A 16,729-nucleotide genomic window follows, 5' to 3' on the forward strand; every position below is an offset into this window, starting at 1 on the left:
AGGTTCATAAAGACACAATTGCTTTTTCAATTTCTCCTAAAATCTAAGCATGTAAGCTATTTTACAGGAAGAAAATATATCATTAATAAAAAATCAAATGGCATATATAATGATAATTAAGATATGAAAAAATATAGATTTAGCAAATTGCAACAATTTTTACAATGGAGCCAATTAATTATAAGCATATTCGAGCACAGTTCCAACTCTACCGTTTCAAACTTGATGCCAGTAGTTAGACCTGGGCATGGGCCTGTTCACGGGCTCAGCCCGCGGGCTTGGGGAAATGGCGGGCGGGAGTGGCAGACTGTGCCCGGCCGAGCTTCAAAGTTCAAAAATTTGTCGACGACCCGGCCCGGCCCAGGCCCACAGACCGGGCTCTTGCCTCATGCGGGCCTGACCCGTGTTTTATGTTGTTTTTTTGATAGCGTTCGGCCAGCGGGCCGGCCCACGTGGGCTCGTGCCGGTGCGTGCCTGAAATAAAATTTATTGACCCTGACAGGCCCGCGGTCCACGTAGCGGACAACGTGTCGGGCCGGGCCGACTCGCGTGCTGACCCGGCCCATGCCCACCTCTACCAGTAGTGTATTTCGATATGTTTGCATCTTTTCAAGTAGATACCTTTACAATCTGATTATGTGATATAATTGTTCCCAATGAGGAATTATTGAAAAAAATAAACGCTCATGGACCTAGACCATCTTCCATATTATTGACACCGTGAAAATCAGAACTCTTACAAAGATAAGAAACAGCCACAAAAAAGGGGACAAACACTCTCACAGATGGAGAGAACTGAACAAAAGAAAGCAATAAAGAAGATAATCTCTATTATATAAGGGAAGGGGAAAGGCTATGGTGTCCTCCTATCATATTACTCAAAATCTCTCGTGAATTTTAAAACTTCAAATATACCCTTAATATTCACAACATATATTAAGTAACTTAACATAAATAAAACTATCCTTAAATATTTTCTACAAGCCAATTCAAAAAGTCAAAACTAATATGAATTAGCCCACAAGTATAGAAGGTGTTTGGGCCCATTAAACCCAGCTAAGAGTCCCGCGCCAGCTGGCACCGCCATGCAAGCATTGTGGGTCCCACTTATCATGACGTGGCCAGCAGTCTCTTGGGGTCCCAAGGGGAACACAGGAATCATTTCCAGAAAAAGCAACGCCACCAATCCCTAGGAGGCCCATCCTATCAAAAAGGTCCCCTCCTAGGAATTTCCACTACTATAGATACCCCTTGTCCCATCAAGAAAAAGGTATTGAATTCTTACCTAACTAACCAGAGCTTCTCACTCTAGACTCTCTCTACTTCAATCATCAACTGACTTGAGCGTCAGAGGGGTGATCCCGGAACAACCCCAGGGTAGTCTAACGTGTTTTGCAGGATTCCGGTGAACGGATAACCAGCTCAGGAACCACATTCTTGAATTAGGGACCTGCTCAACACAAATCATTAACCTTAATTTCTAGACGAAAACAGTTTGGCACCGTCTATGGAGATAGTACAAGAAGTTACTTCGCCACCACTCAGCAAGATTCACCTTGTTGCTACTCAGCAAAACTCACCTCATTGTTGCTCAGCAATGGCCCCAACCAAGAAGACATGCTCCCAAACCAACCATTCTGGGAGAGCTCAAGCATCCCATATATACCTACGATGCTATCCCTCTATTCGAATGATGAGGATTCCACCCCAATGGGGAATCCACTACGGAGTCTATCATCCAGCAGCATCGGGTCAGATATGACATATGAGTAGCTGACCCTCCACCCATAACTGCAACAGACGTCACCTTGATTGCATCTCATCTTCAACAAACTCTCCAGCAAAGTCGGATGGGTATGGTTTCCACTCGTCTCGAGATCATTCGTCCTTCCTCAGATGGTCAGCCTAACCGGCTGGGAGTAAACAGAGGGAAGGATCGCGTCAACCCTCCAAAGGGTAAACCATGTTATCACTCAGAACAAGTTGTATCGAAGAACACAACCCATGAAAACTAATATGAACAAGGGGTGTGGTGACTCAGAACCGTAAAACCTCTTCAGAATAAGAAGTGACACCCTCACGTTTATGATATAGGTCAGCGAGAGGGGCCTATTCATCAAAGGCACCGACCCATTAACGATGTCTACTCCTTCAATGTACCCACTCATCCTTGGGTGCGCATCTACTCGGCCTTAGATGCCTACTCAACCAGTGAGAAATTGATCTCAGCTTCAAAGGCACACTATCAAAAGCCTTACGTCACCCAGATCGGTCAAGAAAAACTAAGATTGTCATGTCAACAAAGGCGAGCAAAAGGAGACTCAAAAGGCGAGAATTTCGCCATGGCACCTCCTCAGCCAGGAGGGGGGAAATCTCACCAACATAGTAAAAAATGGCTAAGTACAACATATTGAAACATTCATAATGTCAAAGTGGTGAGGCTCAAAGCCACCCATCTCCGCCATATCCAGACCCGCCCGACCAGTAGGAGACCCCCTCTCCTTTGCCGAGCCATTCTCATACTTAGTTAAATTCAAGCTAAGTACTTATCGGCACCCCCTCGGACGACATGGGGCTCATTAGCCCCTCATCCGAGTGGCGTCCAACCCACTAGGCTGGTATCTGTCGATCGCGAGCCGCTCTTATACTTAGCCAAATTTAGGCTAAGTAACTCATTGATACCTGCTTGGACAGGGTCCCGGTCGGCCACTCATTCTTGCACATAACTTGAAGCGAGGCACAATCCCGAGTCCTCTTGCTCGGCCAGGAGAGCTGCTCGGGCAGCCTATACTTCGCAAAAGTTCGAGGGCGTTGCCCCCTAACCCCCACCAAGGCGTTTCATCCCCCCTCTCGGGCCCAGCACGGAACCCCAGAACATGGATCTATCTCAGTTCCGTTGGACGATCGCCTTGGGAAGGAATGATGCTACCCTATCCGATCATCAAGTGTGGGGCTAATTGCTTGAACGCCTCAGCTGGTCCAATGAATACACTTGATGGAGGTGCGACGATGTTCGTCATCCCCTGAATAAAAAACTTCTCCAACAACACTCACATATGAAGAAGCCTCCCCCGGCTAACTTAGCCGAAAAAACGGCTAAGTATCAACAATTGGACCTACTCGGGATCTGAGTAGCGTCATGAAGACCTCCTCGGGAAGCATAGAGCTCACAAAGCCCTCTGGGTCGGGAAGCTCCATCATTGGCACCTCCTCAGTCAGAAGAGGAGCGTCTGACTAACTTAGCCCAAAAAACGGCTAAGTATCAACAATTGGACCTACTCGGGATCTGAGTAGCGTCGTGAAGACCTCCTCGGGAAGCATGGATCTCCTTAGCTCCCTCGAGTCGAGAAGCTCCATCATTGGCACCTCCTCAGTCATAAGAGGAGCGTCCTAACTAACTTAGCCGAATAATAGCTAAGTATCAACAAATCAACCTCCTCGGCCAAACATGGGGCACATTAGCCTCCCGAGTCGAGCATATATCTCGCGGTACCTCCTCGGCCATGCCAGGAGTACCTTATCACTTAGCGAAAATAGCTAAGTGCAAACAAGTCAACATCGTCGACCAAACATGGGGCTCATTAGCCCCCCGAGTCGAGCATATATCACGCGGTACCTCCTCGGCCATGCCGAGAGTACCCTATCACTTAGTGAAAATAACTAAGTGCAAACAAATCAACCTCCTCGGCAAAACATAGGGCTCATTAACCCCCCGAGTCGAGCATATATCTCGCGGTACCTCCTCGGCCACGCCAGGAGTACCCTATCACTTAGCGAAAATAGCTAAGTGCAAACAAATCGACCTCCTCGGCCAAACATGGGGCCCATTTCCCCCCCGAGTCGAGAAATTCCTTCATTGGCACATCGTCGGCATCTCGAGAAGCGTCTATGACCTCCCGCAGCACTTCGAGGAGCGTCGCTCTCATACTTAGCCAAATTCAAGCTAAGTACTTCATTGGGACCCACTCGGACAGCATGAGGCTCTAGCTCCTCATTCGAGTGGCGTCCGACCTGCTCGGCCACTAGGAGACCCCCTCTCCTTTGACGAGTCGCTCTCATACTTAGCGAATTTCAAGCGAAGTACTTCATCGGTACCCACTCGGACGACATGGGGATCATTATCCCCTCATCCGAGTAGCGTCCTACCCGGTCGCCCACGTGAGTCTCTCCACCAAAGCACCCGGTCAGTCAGAAAAGTCACTCGACCATGCACCTGGTCGGCCAAGTGAGCCACTCGGCCAAGCACCCGGTCGGCCAGAGGAGTCACTCGGCCATGCACCCGGTTGGCCACGTGAGTCTCTCCACCAAGCACTCGGTCGGCAAGAAGAGTCACTCGGCCATATAGTTACTCGGCCATGAGAGCCTCTCGGCCATAAGAGCCACTCGGCTATAGAGCTACCCGGCCATGAGAGCTGCTCGGCCATGAGAGCTGCTTGGCCATAAGAGCCACTCGGCCATAGAGTTACTCGGCCATGAGAGCTGCTCGGCCATAAGAGCCACTCGACCATGACACCTGCTCGGCCTTGAGGGCCACTCGGCTTTGAGAGCCACTCGGCTATGAAGGCCACTCGGCTATAGCATTGGTCGACCATGGAGGCAGATCACCCGATCGGTCATGAAGGCTGACCACCCGGTCGGCCATGAAGTCAGGCCACCCGGTCGGCCATGAAGTCAAGCTACCCGATCCGCTAGCAACAATGCACCGGCTCGGCCAACAACAAGGTACCGGCTCGGCCAGGGCATCACCTAGACCCGGTCGGCCATCCTTGAGCAGCAGCTCGACCAACCTCAAATGCCCTCGGTCGGCCAGCTTCGAGTACCCAGTCGACCTCTCAACCAAGGCACCTGGTCGGCCCATCAACCAAGGCACCAGGTCGACCCCTCAACCAAGGTAGGTCGGACTCTTAACCAGGCTCGGACTCGGACTCAGCCAGCAAGGCTTGGGGGAGCTGCTCGGCCAGCCTATACTTCGAAAAAGTTTGGGGGCGTTACCCCCTAAACCCCACCAGGGCGTTTCACCGTGTTGGGTTAATCCTAGCGCCAGAAGATTTCGTCCACTGCGATCTCTGACGAAGATTTGCGGGTTCTGCTCAATATCGGCAAAAATGCAATCACCTTATTCCGCCAATCAACCAGACTAAAATGGCGATTTCCACTCCGATTACTTGGCGTGGGGCTAATTGTTTGGGCCCATTTCCTGGACCAACCCACTTTTGGCAAAGTTACTAAAATAGCCCTGCATCTAGGGAAGCAAATCCTCCACCAACTGGAGCTGGCTAAAATGCCCTCATTTATTGGGGCCCCTATCCTCAATAAATAAGGGTTGTCTCATCAGACAAAGGTAGGGAATTCCAAGCTACAAAATCCAGAGCATCTCTCTCTACATTGATCACTTTATCTCTCTACCTCAATCATTTACTGACTTGAGCGTCGGAGGGGTGATCTTGGGACCACCCCCGGGGTAGGCTAACCCCTACCTTTTGCAGGATTCCGACGTACGGATAACGGAGCTCAGACGTACCTTCTTGGGGCCTACATCAAATCTCTCGATCAGCACACATCAACATCCTCAATTTTTTAGCAGAAACAGAAGGTATCTTACAAACATAAATTGATTAAAATATTTGTAATAAACTTGAATTAGCAATAAAAAGGAAGAAATAAATAATTAATCAACTCGATAAAGAAATAAATAAAATAAAATTCAAACTTATCAAATTAAAATAAGCGATGTTCTTATGTCCATTTAAGTGCATACTTTGTTTATCACATTGAAAAAATTATCAACTTACACTATTATAAAAAGTTTTCGCAGCACATGTATTGCACACACATAAAGTTAGTTATTTGAAAATACGGAAGTTCGACCAGAAAAAATGTTGTCGCACGCATCGCGTACATAGGAAACATGGAGTTCTTTCAGAAAATAGTTTTGAATATAAAGAGATAATAACACTATAATTTAAGGAAAAAGGTCACAAATAGTCCAATTTTCCACATATAAACCCTTAATAGTGGATGTGCTTGGATTGCTTGTTCATTATCCGTTAGTGGTTTATCATTCCATCACATAAGCCAGTAGATTATTGACTCTTAAGACGAAGATTAGTAAAGCTCGATCGCCAAGTTAGCCTTTTTGAGACGAAGTGCATAAAGCAAGTTCGCTTGTTAGCGGAAATTAATGACTACTCTACTATTGTGCTTAAAGCCTGACTTGTTGTTACTTCTATTATTTACTAAACTTTTAAAGTTGTACTACATGATCCCGTAGACAATAAATTCAACTACTCTGAATAGGCAGGATATCTTGGATAGCTTGGTAGGTGATTTGGTTTCATCTTCCCAAATTTTTCAGAATTTTAAACTTTGCATTGAGTCTACAGTCAGGTCTTTCTCTGTTAAGACAATTTATGTGATAAAACCCATTTTTTTTATCCACTGCAAGGATTATTTACGTGGATGTGCAACATTTAAGGAATTTTGGTTAATTTTTTAATTAGACATAATAAGTGATGGATATTTGTTTAAGTTGTAGTGGGTATTGCTTCCAAGACCAAGAGACAGTAGATTGAGAAGAGTATAGCTGATGTGAAATGATTTCACTTTTTGTTATTCACCATATGAGTAGATAGTCATTTTACTATAGAAGATTGTACTTGTAATCGATGAGGTTGGAGCTCTTCTCATATGGAGGATCTCATAATCTTCTTTTTCTTTACCTTTATATAAAAAAAAAAAAATATGCTCGCTACTATATTGTATTTATAGTAGTTGATGTTGGTGATTATTTTCAACCGACTTATCAAAGTCTTCATCCTGGATGTATCTCTCTTAGCTAGATGATTCTTGATTATCTAACAAGATCGTACATGATGATAATTTGACATTGATATGTAATATTAATGAGAATTTATATTCAAAATTTTCTTTTTTTCTTGAGTGGTATATTCAAAATTTTCTGCTTTGACCAAGAAAGGCAAAAGTGTAACCCGTACAATGACATAAAGACATAAAATACTTTCTCAGAATTTTTAAAATTCCAATGCTTTTCTTTTTTATAATTTTTGTTTTTCTGTTATCCTTTACGGATTGTGTTGTAACTGAAATGCAGAAAATAAATTGTCTACGTTAAAATGCATTGCATATTCATTACAAACTGTTGTACGTCAAAAGAATTAGCTATACTATACATGTAACAGTCAGAAGTCACTTAACAAAGAAGGTTACAATTTATAATTTAGGTCACCTAGACACTTGCTAAACTAGGAGTACCAAGTTTATCCCGAGGATGAACAAAAAATGTAATATTTCTTGTGCAAGTTATATTTCTTATTTGTTTTTTTCCATTATCTATTCACCTATTCATCAACTCTATTATTTATCGCCCTAAAAACAACTATGTTGTTTATTTATACTTAAAAATTAAGTATATTTTACCGCTAAAAATGAATATAGATTTATTCGGAAATCCCTCAAGCATTCCTATATCCTAACTTATCATACACCTTAATTTCAAATTACACTAGATAGAGATATCATATCCTATAAATTTCGCTTGATCAAGTTAAAGTTAATTTTGAAGCTACTTTACTTCTCTTCCAATATCATCAACAAAAAGAGTTTCGTCTTTAATTACAAAAAGTTACGACAATTTTTTCCTTTCTCTCTCTAAAATCAAGAGTTTCTCTCACATAACTTGTGAGTCTTTCTTTCCCACTTCTCTTGTCTTAAACTGTGAGTCTTTCTTTCTCTTGTTTGCATGGTTACTGTTCCATGCAAAGTTTCTTCAAGATCTTTCTTGTACGCATCAGTAAAAGGGTAAAAAAAGCTATGGAACTTTTTATTTTGCCCAATTACCTTGCCTTCCGTCTGCTGGGAATTGTGCCCAAAATATAGGTTTTTCGGTCCTTTCTTCGATCTAGCATTTGTTCTTCATGCATCTCTACGCTAATCACCTTTCTCTACACTTGGTATTTCCCTAAAAAACTCTTAATCTTCACAAAATCTGCTTCTCCCGATTTATTGCGTCTATTAAGAAGAACATTTTTGATCTAACTATGTTGACCGCATCCGAACTTCCTGTGCCTTCATGTTGACAATTTTCAACTTCAACCAATGACAAGCTGACAACAATTTCCCCTACCTACAAATAAACAAACTAGACTCACATCTCCCATAGGGGAGAAGGAGATCAACAGAGACGACTAGACTTCCCATAACAGGGCACGAGAAACTCTAATAAAGAGAGACTAACTTATTCAACAAAAAAAGAACAAATAAAAAGTGAAAACAAGAGAGAAAAGGGGCTTACCATGAATGAAATCATCCATGACAGCCCCTAACCGATGAAGAGAAAGGGGGAAAAAAGCGGGATGGTTAGAGAGAAAAACTAAGTTTAGGTTTAGTTTTTTTTTCATATTTTTGTACTTTCTCCTTGGTCCTCCCTCAAAGTAAAGTGAGTAAATTAAAAAAAAATAAAAAATAAAAAGATGTTACAATTAATATGAAACTTTTAGATAAGAAAATCGTTGTAATTAAAAAAACAAAGGGAGTATCAATATACTCCCTCGCACATGAATTATGAAGGAGAAACTGGAAGGAATTAGTAACAAGAATATATCTTATTGACAGGCTCGATTAAGGCCCTGTGTAGGGTGAGCAACTGCACAGGGCCCCTAAAAATACAAGGGCCCAATTTTTCGGATGGGCCGCCCAATTTAAAAAAAAAAAATTAATAATGAATGGGATTATGGGAAACAAGCGTGGAAGTTGGAGCAACAAGACACTCAAATCTTCCATCATTCACTACTCATTCTCCCTCATTACTCTCCAACTTCCCCACCTCTTTCAATTCTCCATAAGCCATTAATGGCTCCTCCTCCAAAATGCTATTAACGGCTTAATTCAATAATTCCCTTTCAATTTTCCATAAAACCATTACAGCCATTAATAGCAAACAACAGCCACATTAATTCTTTAGTTTCAACAGCTTAAAAAATCCCTTAATCTTAATTGTAAATTCCTGAGTTTAGTTGATGTTTGATATTCCTTAATCCTTCTTCCTTCTCTTTGATTTTTCACTTTTCAGAATTCAGACTATAAATATATAATTATTCCAATCATAACCATGTTCAACCATCTTCTTCAAACAACTCTCAAATTCAAATCTACAACAACTCTGTGAAATTGGCTAATATTTTACATTTTTGGATTCTTTGATCTTGAAGGACAAATGTATTAAGGTAATTACTTAAATTTGAACATTTTGTTATTTTTGTTGTTTTTAAATTTGATAATCTGAAAATAGGGGTTATTAATTTTTAGTTATCTCTTAGTTCTTAATTTCTTAGGGCTTAAAAGTTAGAATTGTTCAATTAACAAATTAATTTTTTTTTTCAGTTTTCATCTATAAACATATAATTAGGCAACAAATTTTTTAAATCTGCCGCTGCCTATCTTTTATTTTTTGGACTAGTCGCCGGACATTTTTAGTTGCCGGACTTTTTTATTTTTCATCTAATCAGTCGTCGGAATTTTTTATTTTTTAGTTCTACATTTTTTTTGGACTAGTCGCCGGACTGCTATAGCATATTCTGTGCGTGCGTTGCTGTCTTACCGGCTGGTGGCTGCTGCCTATCTGGTAAACCGTGTTCTGCTACATTGGTGTTGCCTTCTGTTGGACGGCAGGGAAGCTTGATAACTCAATTTTTTTTTGTTTTTCGTAATCGCAAATTATATGATTTGTTTCGTGATTGTTGTAGAAATTTTTTTGTTATGTTACCGAAAACTAGAAAATATGATTCTGGATTTGAAAAACGCAAAAAGAAAAAAAAAGAATTGAAGAATTGACTCGTTCGCAAAAAGGAGCTCTTGATAAATTTGTGGTTAAAGAACAAATTTTATTAGTTGTATGAATTTTTACTTTTTGATATTTATATAATGTCGTTTTTATTTTACCCTTTGAAACCTCATTCCTAATTTAACACAGAGCCTCTAAATTATACGAGACGGCCCTGCTTATTGAATACATAATGAACATTTACTTTTTATCGTGAATGCATAGAAATCTAAAAGTAACTAAGACAATTGTTATTATTAATATTATATTAATATTATGTACCAAAATGAGACGGAAGATTAGCCACCCTCGCTTCTCCTTAAATTCATACACCTTCCCCCATATGCCTACTTAATTTGTGGCCATTACTTATCCAAATACCTACCAGCATAAGAATATATGTAAAAATTGGTAACGTATGTTACTCAAATTGTCTAGAAACATTCTGCCATTTAGTGCCGTCTCCTATAATTTAGGGGCCCTGTGTTAAATTAGAAATGAGGCCACAAAAAGTAAAATAAAAACGACATTATATAAATATCAAAAAGTAAAAATTCATACAACTAATAAAATTTGTTCTTTGACCACAAATTTATCAAGAGCTCCTCTTTGCGAACGGGTCAATTCTTCAATTATTTTTTTTTATTTTTGTGTTTTTCAAATCCATAATCATATTTTCTAGTTTTCGGTAACATAACTAAAAAATTTCTACAACAATCACGAAACAAATCATATAATTTGCGATTACGAAAAACAAAAAAAAATTGAGTTCTCAAGCTTCCCTGCAGTCCAACAGAAGGCAGCACCAATGTAGCAGAACACGGTTTACCAGATAGGCAGCAGCCACCAGCCGGTAAGACAGCAACGCACGCACAGAATATGCTATAGCAGTCCGGCGACTAGTCCAAAAAAAATGTAGAACTAAAAAATAAAAAATTCCGACGACTGATTAGATGAAAAATAAAAAAGTCCGGCAACTAAAAATGTCCGGCGACTAGTCCAAAAAATAAAAGATAGGCAGCGGCAGATTTTAAAAATTTGTTGCCTAATTATATGAATTTATAGATGAAAATTGAAAAATAAAAAAAGTTAATTTGTTAATTGAACAATTCTAACTTTTAAGCCCTAAGAAATTAAGAACTAAGAGATAACTAAAAATTAATAACCCCTAATTTCAGATTATCAAATTTAAAAACAACAAAAATAACAAAATGTTCAGATTTAAGAAATTACGTTAATACATTTGTTCTTCAAGATCAGAGAATCCAAAAATGTAGAATATTAGCCAATTTCGCAGAGTTGTTATGATTTAAATTTGAGAGTTGTTTGAAGAAGATGGTTACTCATGGTTATGATTGGAATGATTATATATTTATAGTCTGAATTCTGAAAAGTGAAAAATCAAAGAGAAGGAAGAAGGATTAAGGAATCTCAAACATCAACTAAACTCAGAAATTTACAATTAAGATTAACGGATTTTTTAAGCTGTTGAAACTAAAGAATTAATATGACTGTTGTTTGCTATTAATGGCTTTAATGAATTTATGGAAAATTGAAAGGGAATTATTGAATTAAGCCGTTAATGGCGTTTTGGAGAATTGAAAGAGGTGGGGAAGTTGGAGAGTAATGAGGGAGAATGAGTAGTGAATGACGGAAGATTTGAGTGTTGTTACTTGTTGTTCCAACTTCCACGCTTCTTTCCCATAATCCCATTCATTATTAATAATTTTTTTTTTACATTGGGCAGCCCATTCGAAAAATTGAGCCCTTGTATTTTTAGGGGCCCTGTGCAGTTGCTCACCCTGCACATGGCCTTAGCCGGGCCTGTGTCCATTGATACATTTTACCTCGTTTTACTTCTGCTTCCGACAGGAATCGAACTCCTATCTCATGGAGAAGATGATCGCATTAGCCATTGACATATATCCTAATTCTTATAATTAACCATATGAATATATACATGCACTAGCCCCTCTACCTAATTATTTTGCCGTCTCACATTTTTCTCAAATATAGGAGGTTTTGAAAATAAAGGGGGACCTGTTTGATAATTGAATTTAACGTTAAAGGTAAAGACCTTAAAAAAAAATCAAAGAGGTATTCAAGATCAAGTACATAGTTTGCGTCCCCCTTCCATTGTACATGATTAAAAGATTAGGCCAACTCCTCGTGGTAGTTCTAATGAGGTTAAGTTCAAAATTAGGGTTTACGGTCCATCATTATTGCTATTGCACAACTCCACAACATTATTGATTGAGTCGAATTCCACTACCACACAAAAATAAAGAACCCAATCCACCATCAGAGAAATATCAATTGCTTTGAAAATAGCAAAAATTTCAGCCTCATTGATTTATTTGAAAGGTATCAAGCAAGAAAACATACCCATGAAATAACCATTGCAATTTCTAAGGACCCCTCCCACACTCGATTTCCTCTCCTCCAATTTTACTGACGCGTTGGTGTTCCATTTCAGTAAACCATATACAGAAGGACACCAATGTATCAACTCATTATTCTTATGACTTCTTTTCCATTTTAGAATATCAGAGCACCTGACAATATCCAAGGGGGCATATAGGAAGTCACTATTCCAAGTCTTAATCCACCAACCCAATCTGAGAAGAACTAAATCATGTATATCGCATTGACACACCTTTGAAGATTCTCTCCTTTCTTTCTTTCTACAATGACCAGATTATTACAAATAAAGCAGAGAACCATACCTTCTTAAAGTTTACCCCTTGCACCATATTACGCCACATGAGATACAACTCGAGCGAGTTTGGTTGAACCCATTTTGCACCCCACAACTCTAATCACCAGCACCACACTCTCCACGCAAAATCACAATGTAGTAGAAGGTGATCACAAGACTCCATCAACTTAGATCACAATGGTGCACCACACTCGCTTTCATACCCTTCCATACTAGATCTTTGACAATTGGATTTTTATCAATAACATTGCATATATTCTTCCAAGGACTATTACCTACGAGTCTGCCAAACTATTAATGGAAAATGAGTTCCACTTATACTTCTTGTTGGATTACACTTTTCCATAAGCTCTATCTCTTACCTCATTCTTTGTGAGTTATATTTTCCCATCTTCTGTTGATTCTTGGTTATTTTCTCCCAAATGTTTTCTTCACACATTTCGATGGAGAGTTTAAATGGTTTGTAGGATTAAAGAGATGAGGCTTCAAAACTATTTTTCTCCTTTGATGTTATAGAGAAGGTGGTTGCAATTGGTAAAGATGCATGGACATCGAACAAAAATTACTCATGTGGTAGTAGTCGGACAATAGGAGCTAGAATTTTTATTGGTTTTTCAGAACTAATATCTTGTTTTTGCAAGTTTCATCCGGCTTATCATCATTAATCAATATCGACTCTTGGTTATTCGCCATACTTTTCTTCCCCACCCCAATCCCCTAACTTTCCTTCTTTTTTATGGCGAATGACCAAGAGTCAATATTGATTATAAGCCAGATGAAACTTACAAAAACAAGATATTAGTTCTAAAAAATCAATACAAATTCTAGCTCCTGCGATCGGACTATTGCCACAGAGAAAAGTATTTGAATTCCAAAGGTAGTTTCGTGCCCAAAATTTATAAAAGGTGCTTTCTCGGAAAAAAAAAATGGTTACAAAGAATGAATTCTGACAAAATTTCCTTGAATTTATGATCTATTACCTCCTATATAACTAGGGATGGTAAAAAAAGAATAAAAAAACTAATATGAACCCGGTGCACACTAATTAGTATGCACCCGATCCATATCACGTGAGTTTAGGATAGTATATATTGATATGATATAGTGTATGTTAAAATGTTATAGTGTATGTTAAAATGATATAATATATGTTAAAATGATATAGTGTACCTATGTATAATGTAGTATATCTATTTTTGATATAGTATATCTATTTTTGATATAGTATATCTATTTTTGATATAGTGTATGTTTCTGTAATGCGTTTAAGTACATATTTTCCTATAGGATATAGTGTACCTAGTTATGATATAGTGTTCCTATAAGATATAGTGTACCTAGTAATGATATAGTGTACGTAGTTATGATATAGTGTATCTATTTTTGATATAGTATACCTATGTATCATATAGTGTATTTATTTTTGATATAGTGTATCTATTTTTGGTAATTAAAAGTGAGTACTTCTTAACCAGTCACGTGCCTCGGCCTGATCCATACTATTTTTAGTGTAAATCGGGTCCATGCAAGATGGATTTATAAAAGAATAAACTAAGGTAAGAAACTACCAATGCATGAGCTATCGGGAAAAATGTAGCATGCAAGTTGTAACTGTAAACTGTAAATTTGAACAAGTAATATCTGTAAGCACCAATACAATTCAGTGAAAAACGGACGTGGGTCAATACCGGTAACTTGCAGTTGAAATTGGGTAGATACTGATAGATATAACCAACTAATAACGAATCTTGCTCATTAAAAAAGGCATAATTTAAGGCCTAAGCATCCCATAAACCAAAATCTCACCTTTTCTTGCAGTCCCTCGATTGAATTCTTAAGTCAAATATCAAGTCATATATATACTTGAACAGCATAAGGTTTTTAAAGGCAAGCTTTGATCATTTATATAGAATTAGATTATAGTACTTCTAATTATAACAGTTAGTATTATTTAGTACTTAGTATACTATATAGGACTAAGATGGCAGTGAGAATGAGTTCATATAACTACTTACACCTGTTCTCTTTGCCATTGTTATTGTACTGCTTGTGCTTAGGCAGTACGCCAGTCAACAGTAAGCATGACTACAAAGACGCATTGGCCAAGTCCATCTTGTTCTTCCAAGGCCAAAGATCAGGGAGACTCCCTAAAGATCAACGCGTCACCTGGCGATCTCATTCAGGCCTTCATGACGGTTCACTCGCTGGTGTATGTTACTTTTCTTTTCTTTCTCTCATTTTAAGGAATCTAAATTCTTTCCAGTAACTAGATTGTCTAGGAAATAAGAGGGGAGTTTTTCAGATACAAACATTGATATGTTCTATTTCTAATTCTTATCAATCCAATAATGGGAAAGACTGTTCTTACACCAACATGTAATTTTGATTTCTGTTTTTGTTTTTGTAACCACCTTCTCATATCTTGCCATAAAACAATAGTAGAGGCTGCATAATTGGAATATAAAAGTGGTGGCAATAGATTGAACCCTAAAACATTTCCCTGGAATGTGGCAGGTGAACTTAATGGGAGGGTACTACGACGCAGGAGACAATGTGAAATTCAACTTTCCCATGGCTTACACAACCACCATGTTATCATGGGGGGTGTTAGAGTTTGGGGGGAGAATGGGTCCTGAGTTGAACAACACAAGGGCCGCCATTCATTGGGCTACAAACTACCTCTACAAATGCGCAACTGCCACCCCCGGGAAGCTATACGTTGGGGTGGGTGACCCCATTGCGGATCACCGATGCTGGGAGAGACCAGAAGACATGGACACTCCTAGAAATGTCTACTCTGTTTCTCCCAGCAACCCAGGCTCTGATGTTGCTGGTGAAACTGCAGCTGCACTCGCTGCAGCTTCTATAGTTCTTCGAAGCACTGAACGGAAGTACGCAGCTATGCTTTTGATGACGGCAAAGAAAGTGATGCAATTTGCTATACAGTACAGGGGAGCTTACAGTGATTCTCTTAGATCAGCTGTCTGCCCTTTCTATTGTTCATATTCAGGGTACAAGGATGAGCTCCTATGGGGAGCAGCCTGGTTATTCAGAGCAACAAAAGAGAACTATTACTTAAATTTCATCAATTCACTGGGAGCTAATGATGCCACTGATATCTTTAGCTGGGACAACAAGTTTGCTGGTGCGCGAGTCCTTCTCTCCAGGGTAAAAAGAGTCACTTTCTTTACATCTTAATAATGGCCATTTTAAGTGTGTTCTCTTCACCTCAATTAAATTTTTTTGGGCTGATTAAGACTAAACTAAGGTGGAATCATGGCTAGTAAGGTCCAATCAGTTCTAATGACTTCAGTTTAGATTAATTGTGGTAAAGAGAACACACTCTTATAATCAATCTCAATTCCTGAACAAAAATCTTCCTCCCTATTTAGAATGCCTTGCTGAACAAGGATAAAAATTTTGAGCCTTTCAAGCAAGGAGCAGAAGATTTCATATGCCGCATATTGCCCAACAGCCCTTCTACTTCCACCCAATACACACCAGGTGCATTATTTTCCAGTTCTATTGAACTTTCATCTACCCCATGTTTTTTTTATTATAACTAATGAACATGTATTACTACATGTCAGGAGGTCTGATGTATAAGCTCAGCGGCAGTAACCTCCAATATGTGACATCCATCAGCTTTTTACTTACAACTTATGCCAAGTTTATGTCAGTTTCTAGGCATACATTCAACTGCGGCTCTGTCGTGGTCACCCCATTAACTTTAAGACGTCTCTCTAGAAGACAGGTTTTCATCTGACATCACTTTTGTGCTTTCTCTTATCTAAGTTGCGATCATTCTAAGGAACAAATCCATATGAATTATTTGCAGATAAATTACATACTTGGAGACAACCCAATAAAGATGTCGTACATGGTAGGATATGGCGCAAATTATCCCAAGAGAGTTCATCATAGAGCGTCCTCCTTGCCTTCCTTGGCCCAACAGCGACAAGCTATTGGTTGCAGCAATGGCTTCCAATCTTACTATTACACCTCAAATCCTAATCCCAACCTTCTGATTGGAGCAGTTGTTGGAGGTCCAAACCAGAATGATGCCTACAACGATGACCGCACAGACTATAGTCATTCCGAGCCAGCAACATATACAAATGCAGCTATGGTTGGAACCCTTGCTTCCTTTGCTTAGGAACTAACCCGAAAAT

At 39.4% G+C, this 16,729-nt stretch overlaps 1 protein-coding gene across 1 annotated transcript in view; it reads left to right on the plus strand.

The window, feature by feature from the left end:
- The first annotated feature begins 14,462 nt into the window (after window positions 1-14,462).
- The window catches only part of LOC104892769 (endoglucanase 9), a 2,507-nt gene continuing 240 nt past the window's right edge, over window positions 14,463-16,729 (plus strand). Inside the window, exons 1-5 of the mRNA XM_010678771.3 lie at window positions 14,463-14,766; window positions 15,072-15,725; window positions 15,950-16,061; window positions 16,148-16,311; window positions 16,396-16,729. The exon at window positions 16,396-16,729 is cut by the window's right edge and continues 240 nt beyond it. Coding sequence (XP_010677073.2) covers window positions 14,539-14,766; window positions 15,072-15,725; window positions 15,950-16,061; window positions 16,148-16,311; window positions 16,396-16,713 — 1,476 coding nt within the window. The 5' untranslated portion in view covers window positions 14,463-14,538 and the 3' untranslated portion in view covers window positions 16,714-16,729. The remainder of the gene's footprint in view (window positions 14,767-15,071; window positions 15,726-15,949; window positions 16,062-16,147; window positions 16,312-16,395) is intronic.

Source organism: Beta vulgaris, chromosome 1 (assembly GCF_026745355.1).
Source record: "Beta vulgaris subsp. vulgaris cultivar EL10 chromosome 1, EL10.2, whole genome shotgun sequence".
NCBI lineage: Eukaryota > Viridiplantae > Streptophyta > Magnoliopsida > Caryophyllales > Amaranthaceae > Beta > Beta vulgaris.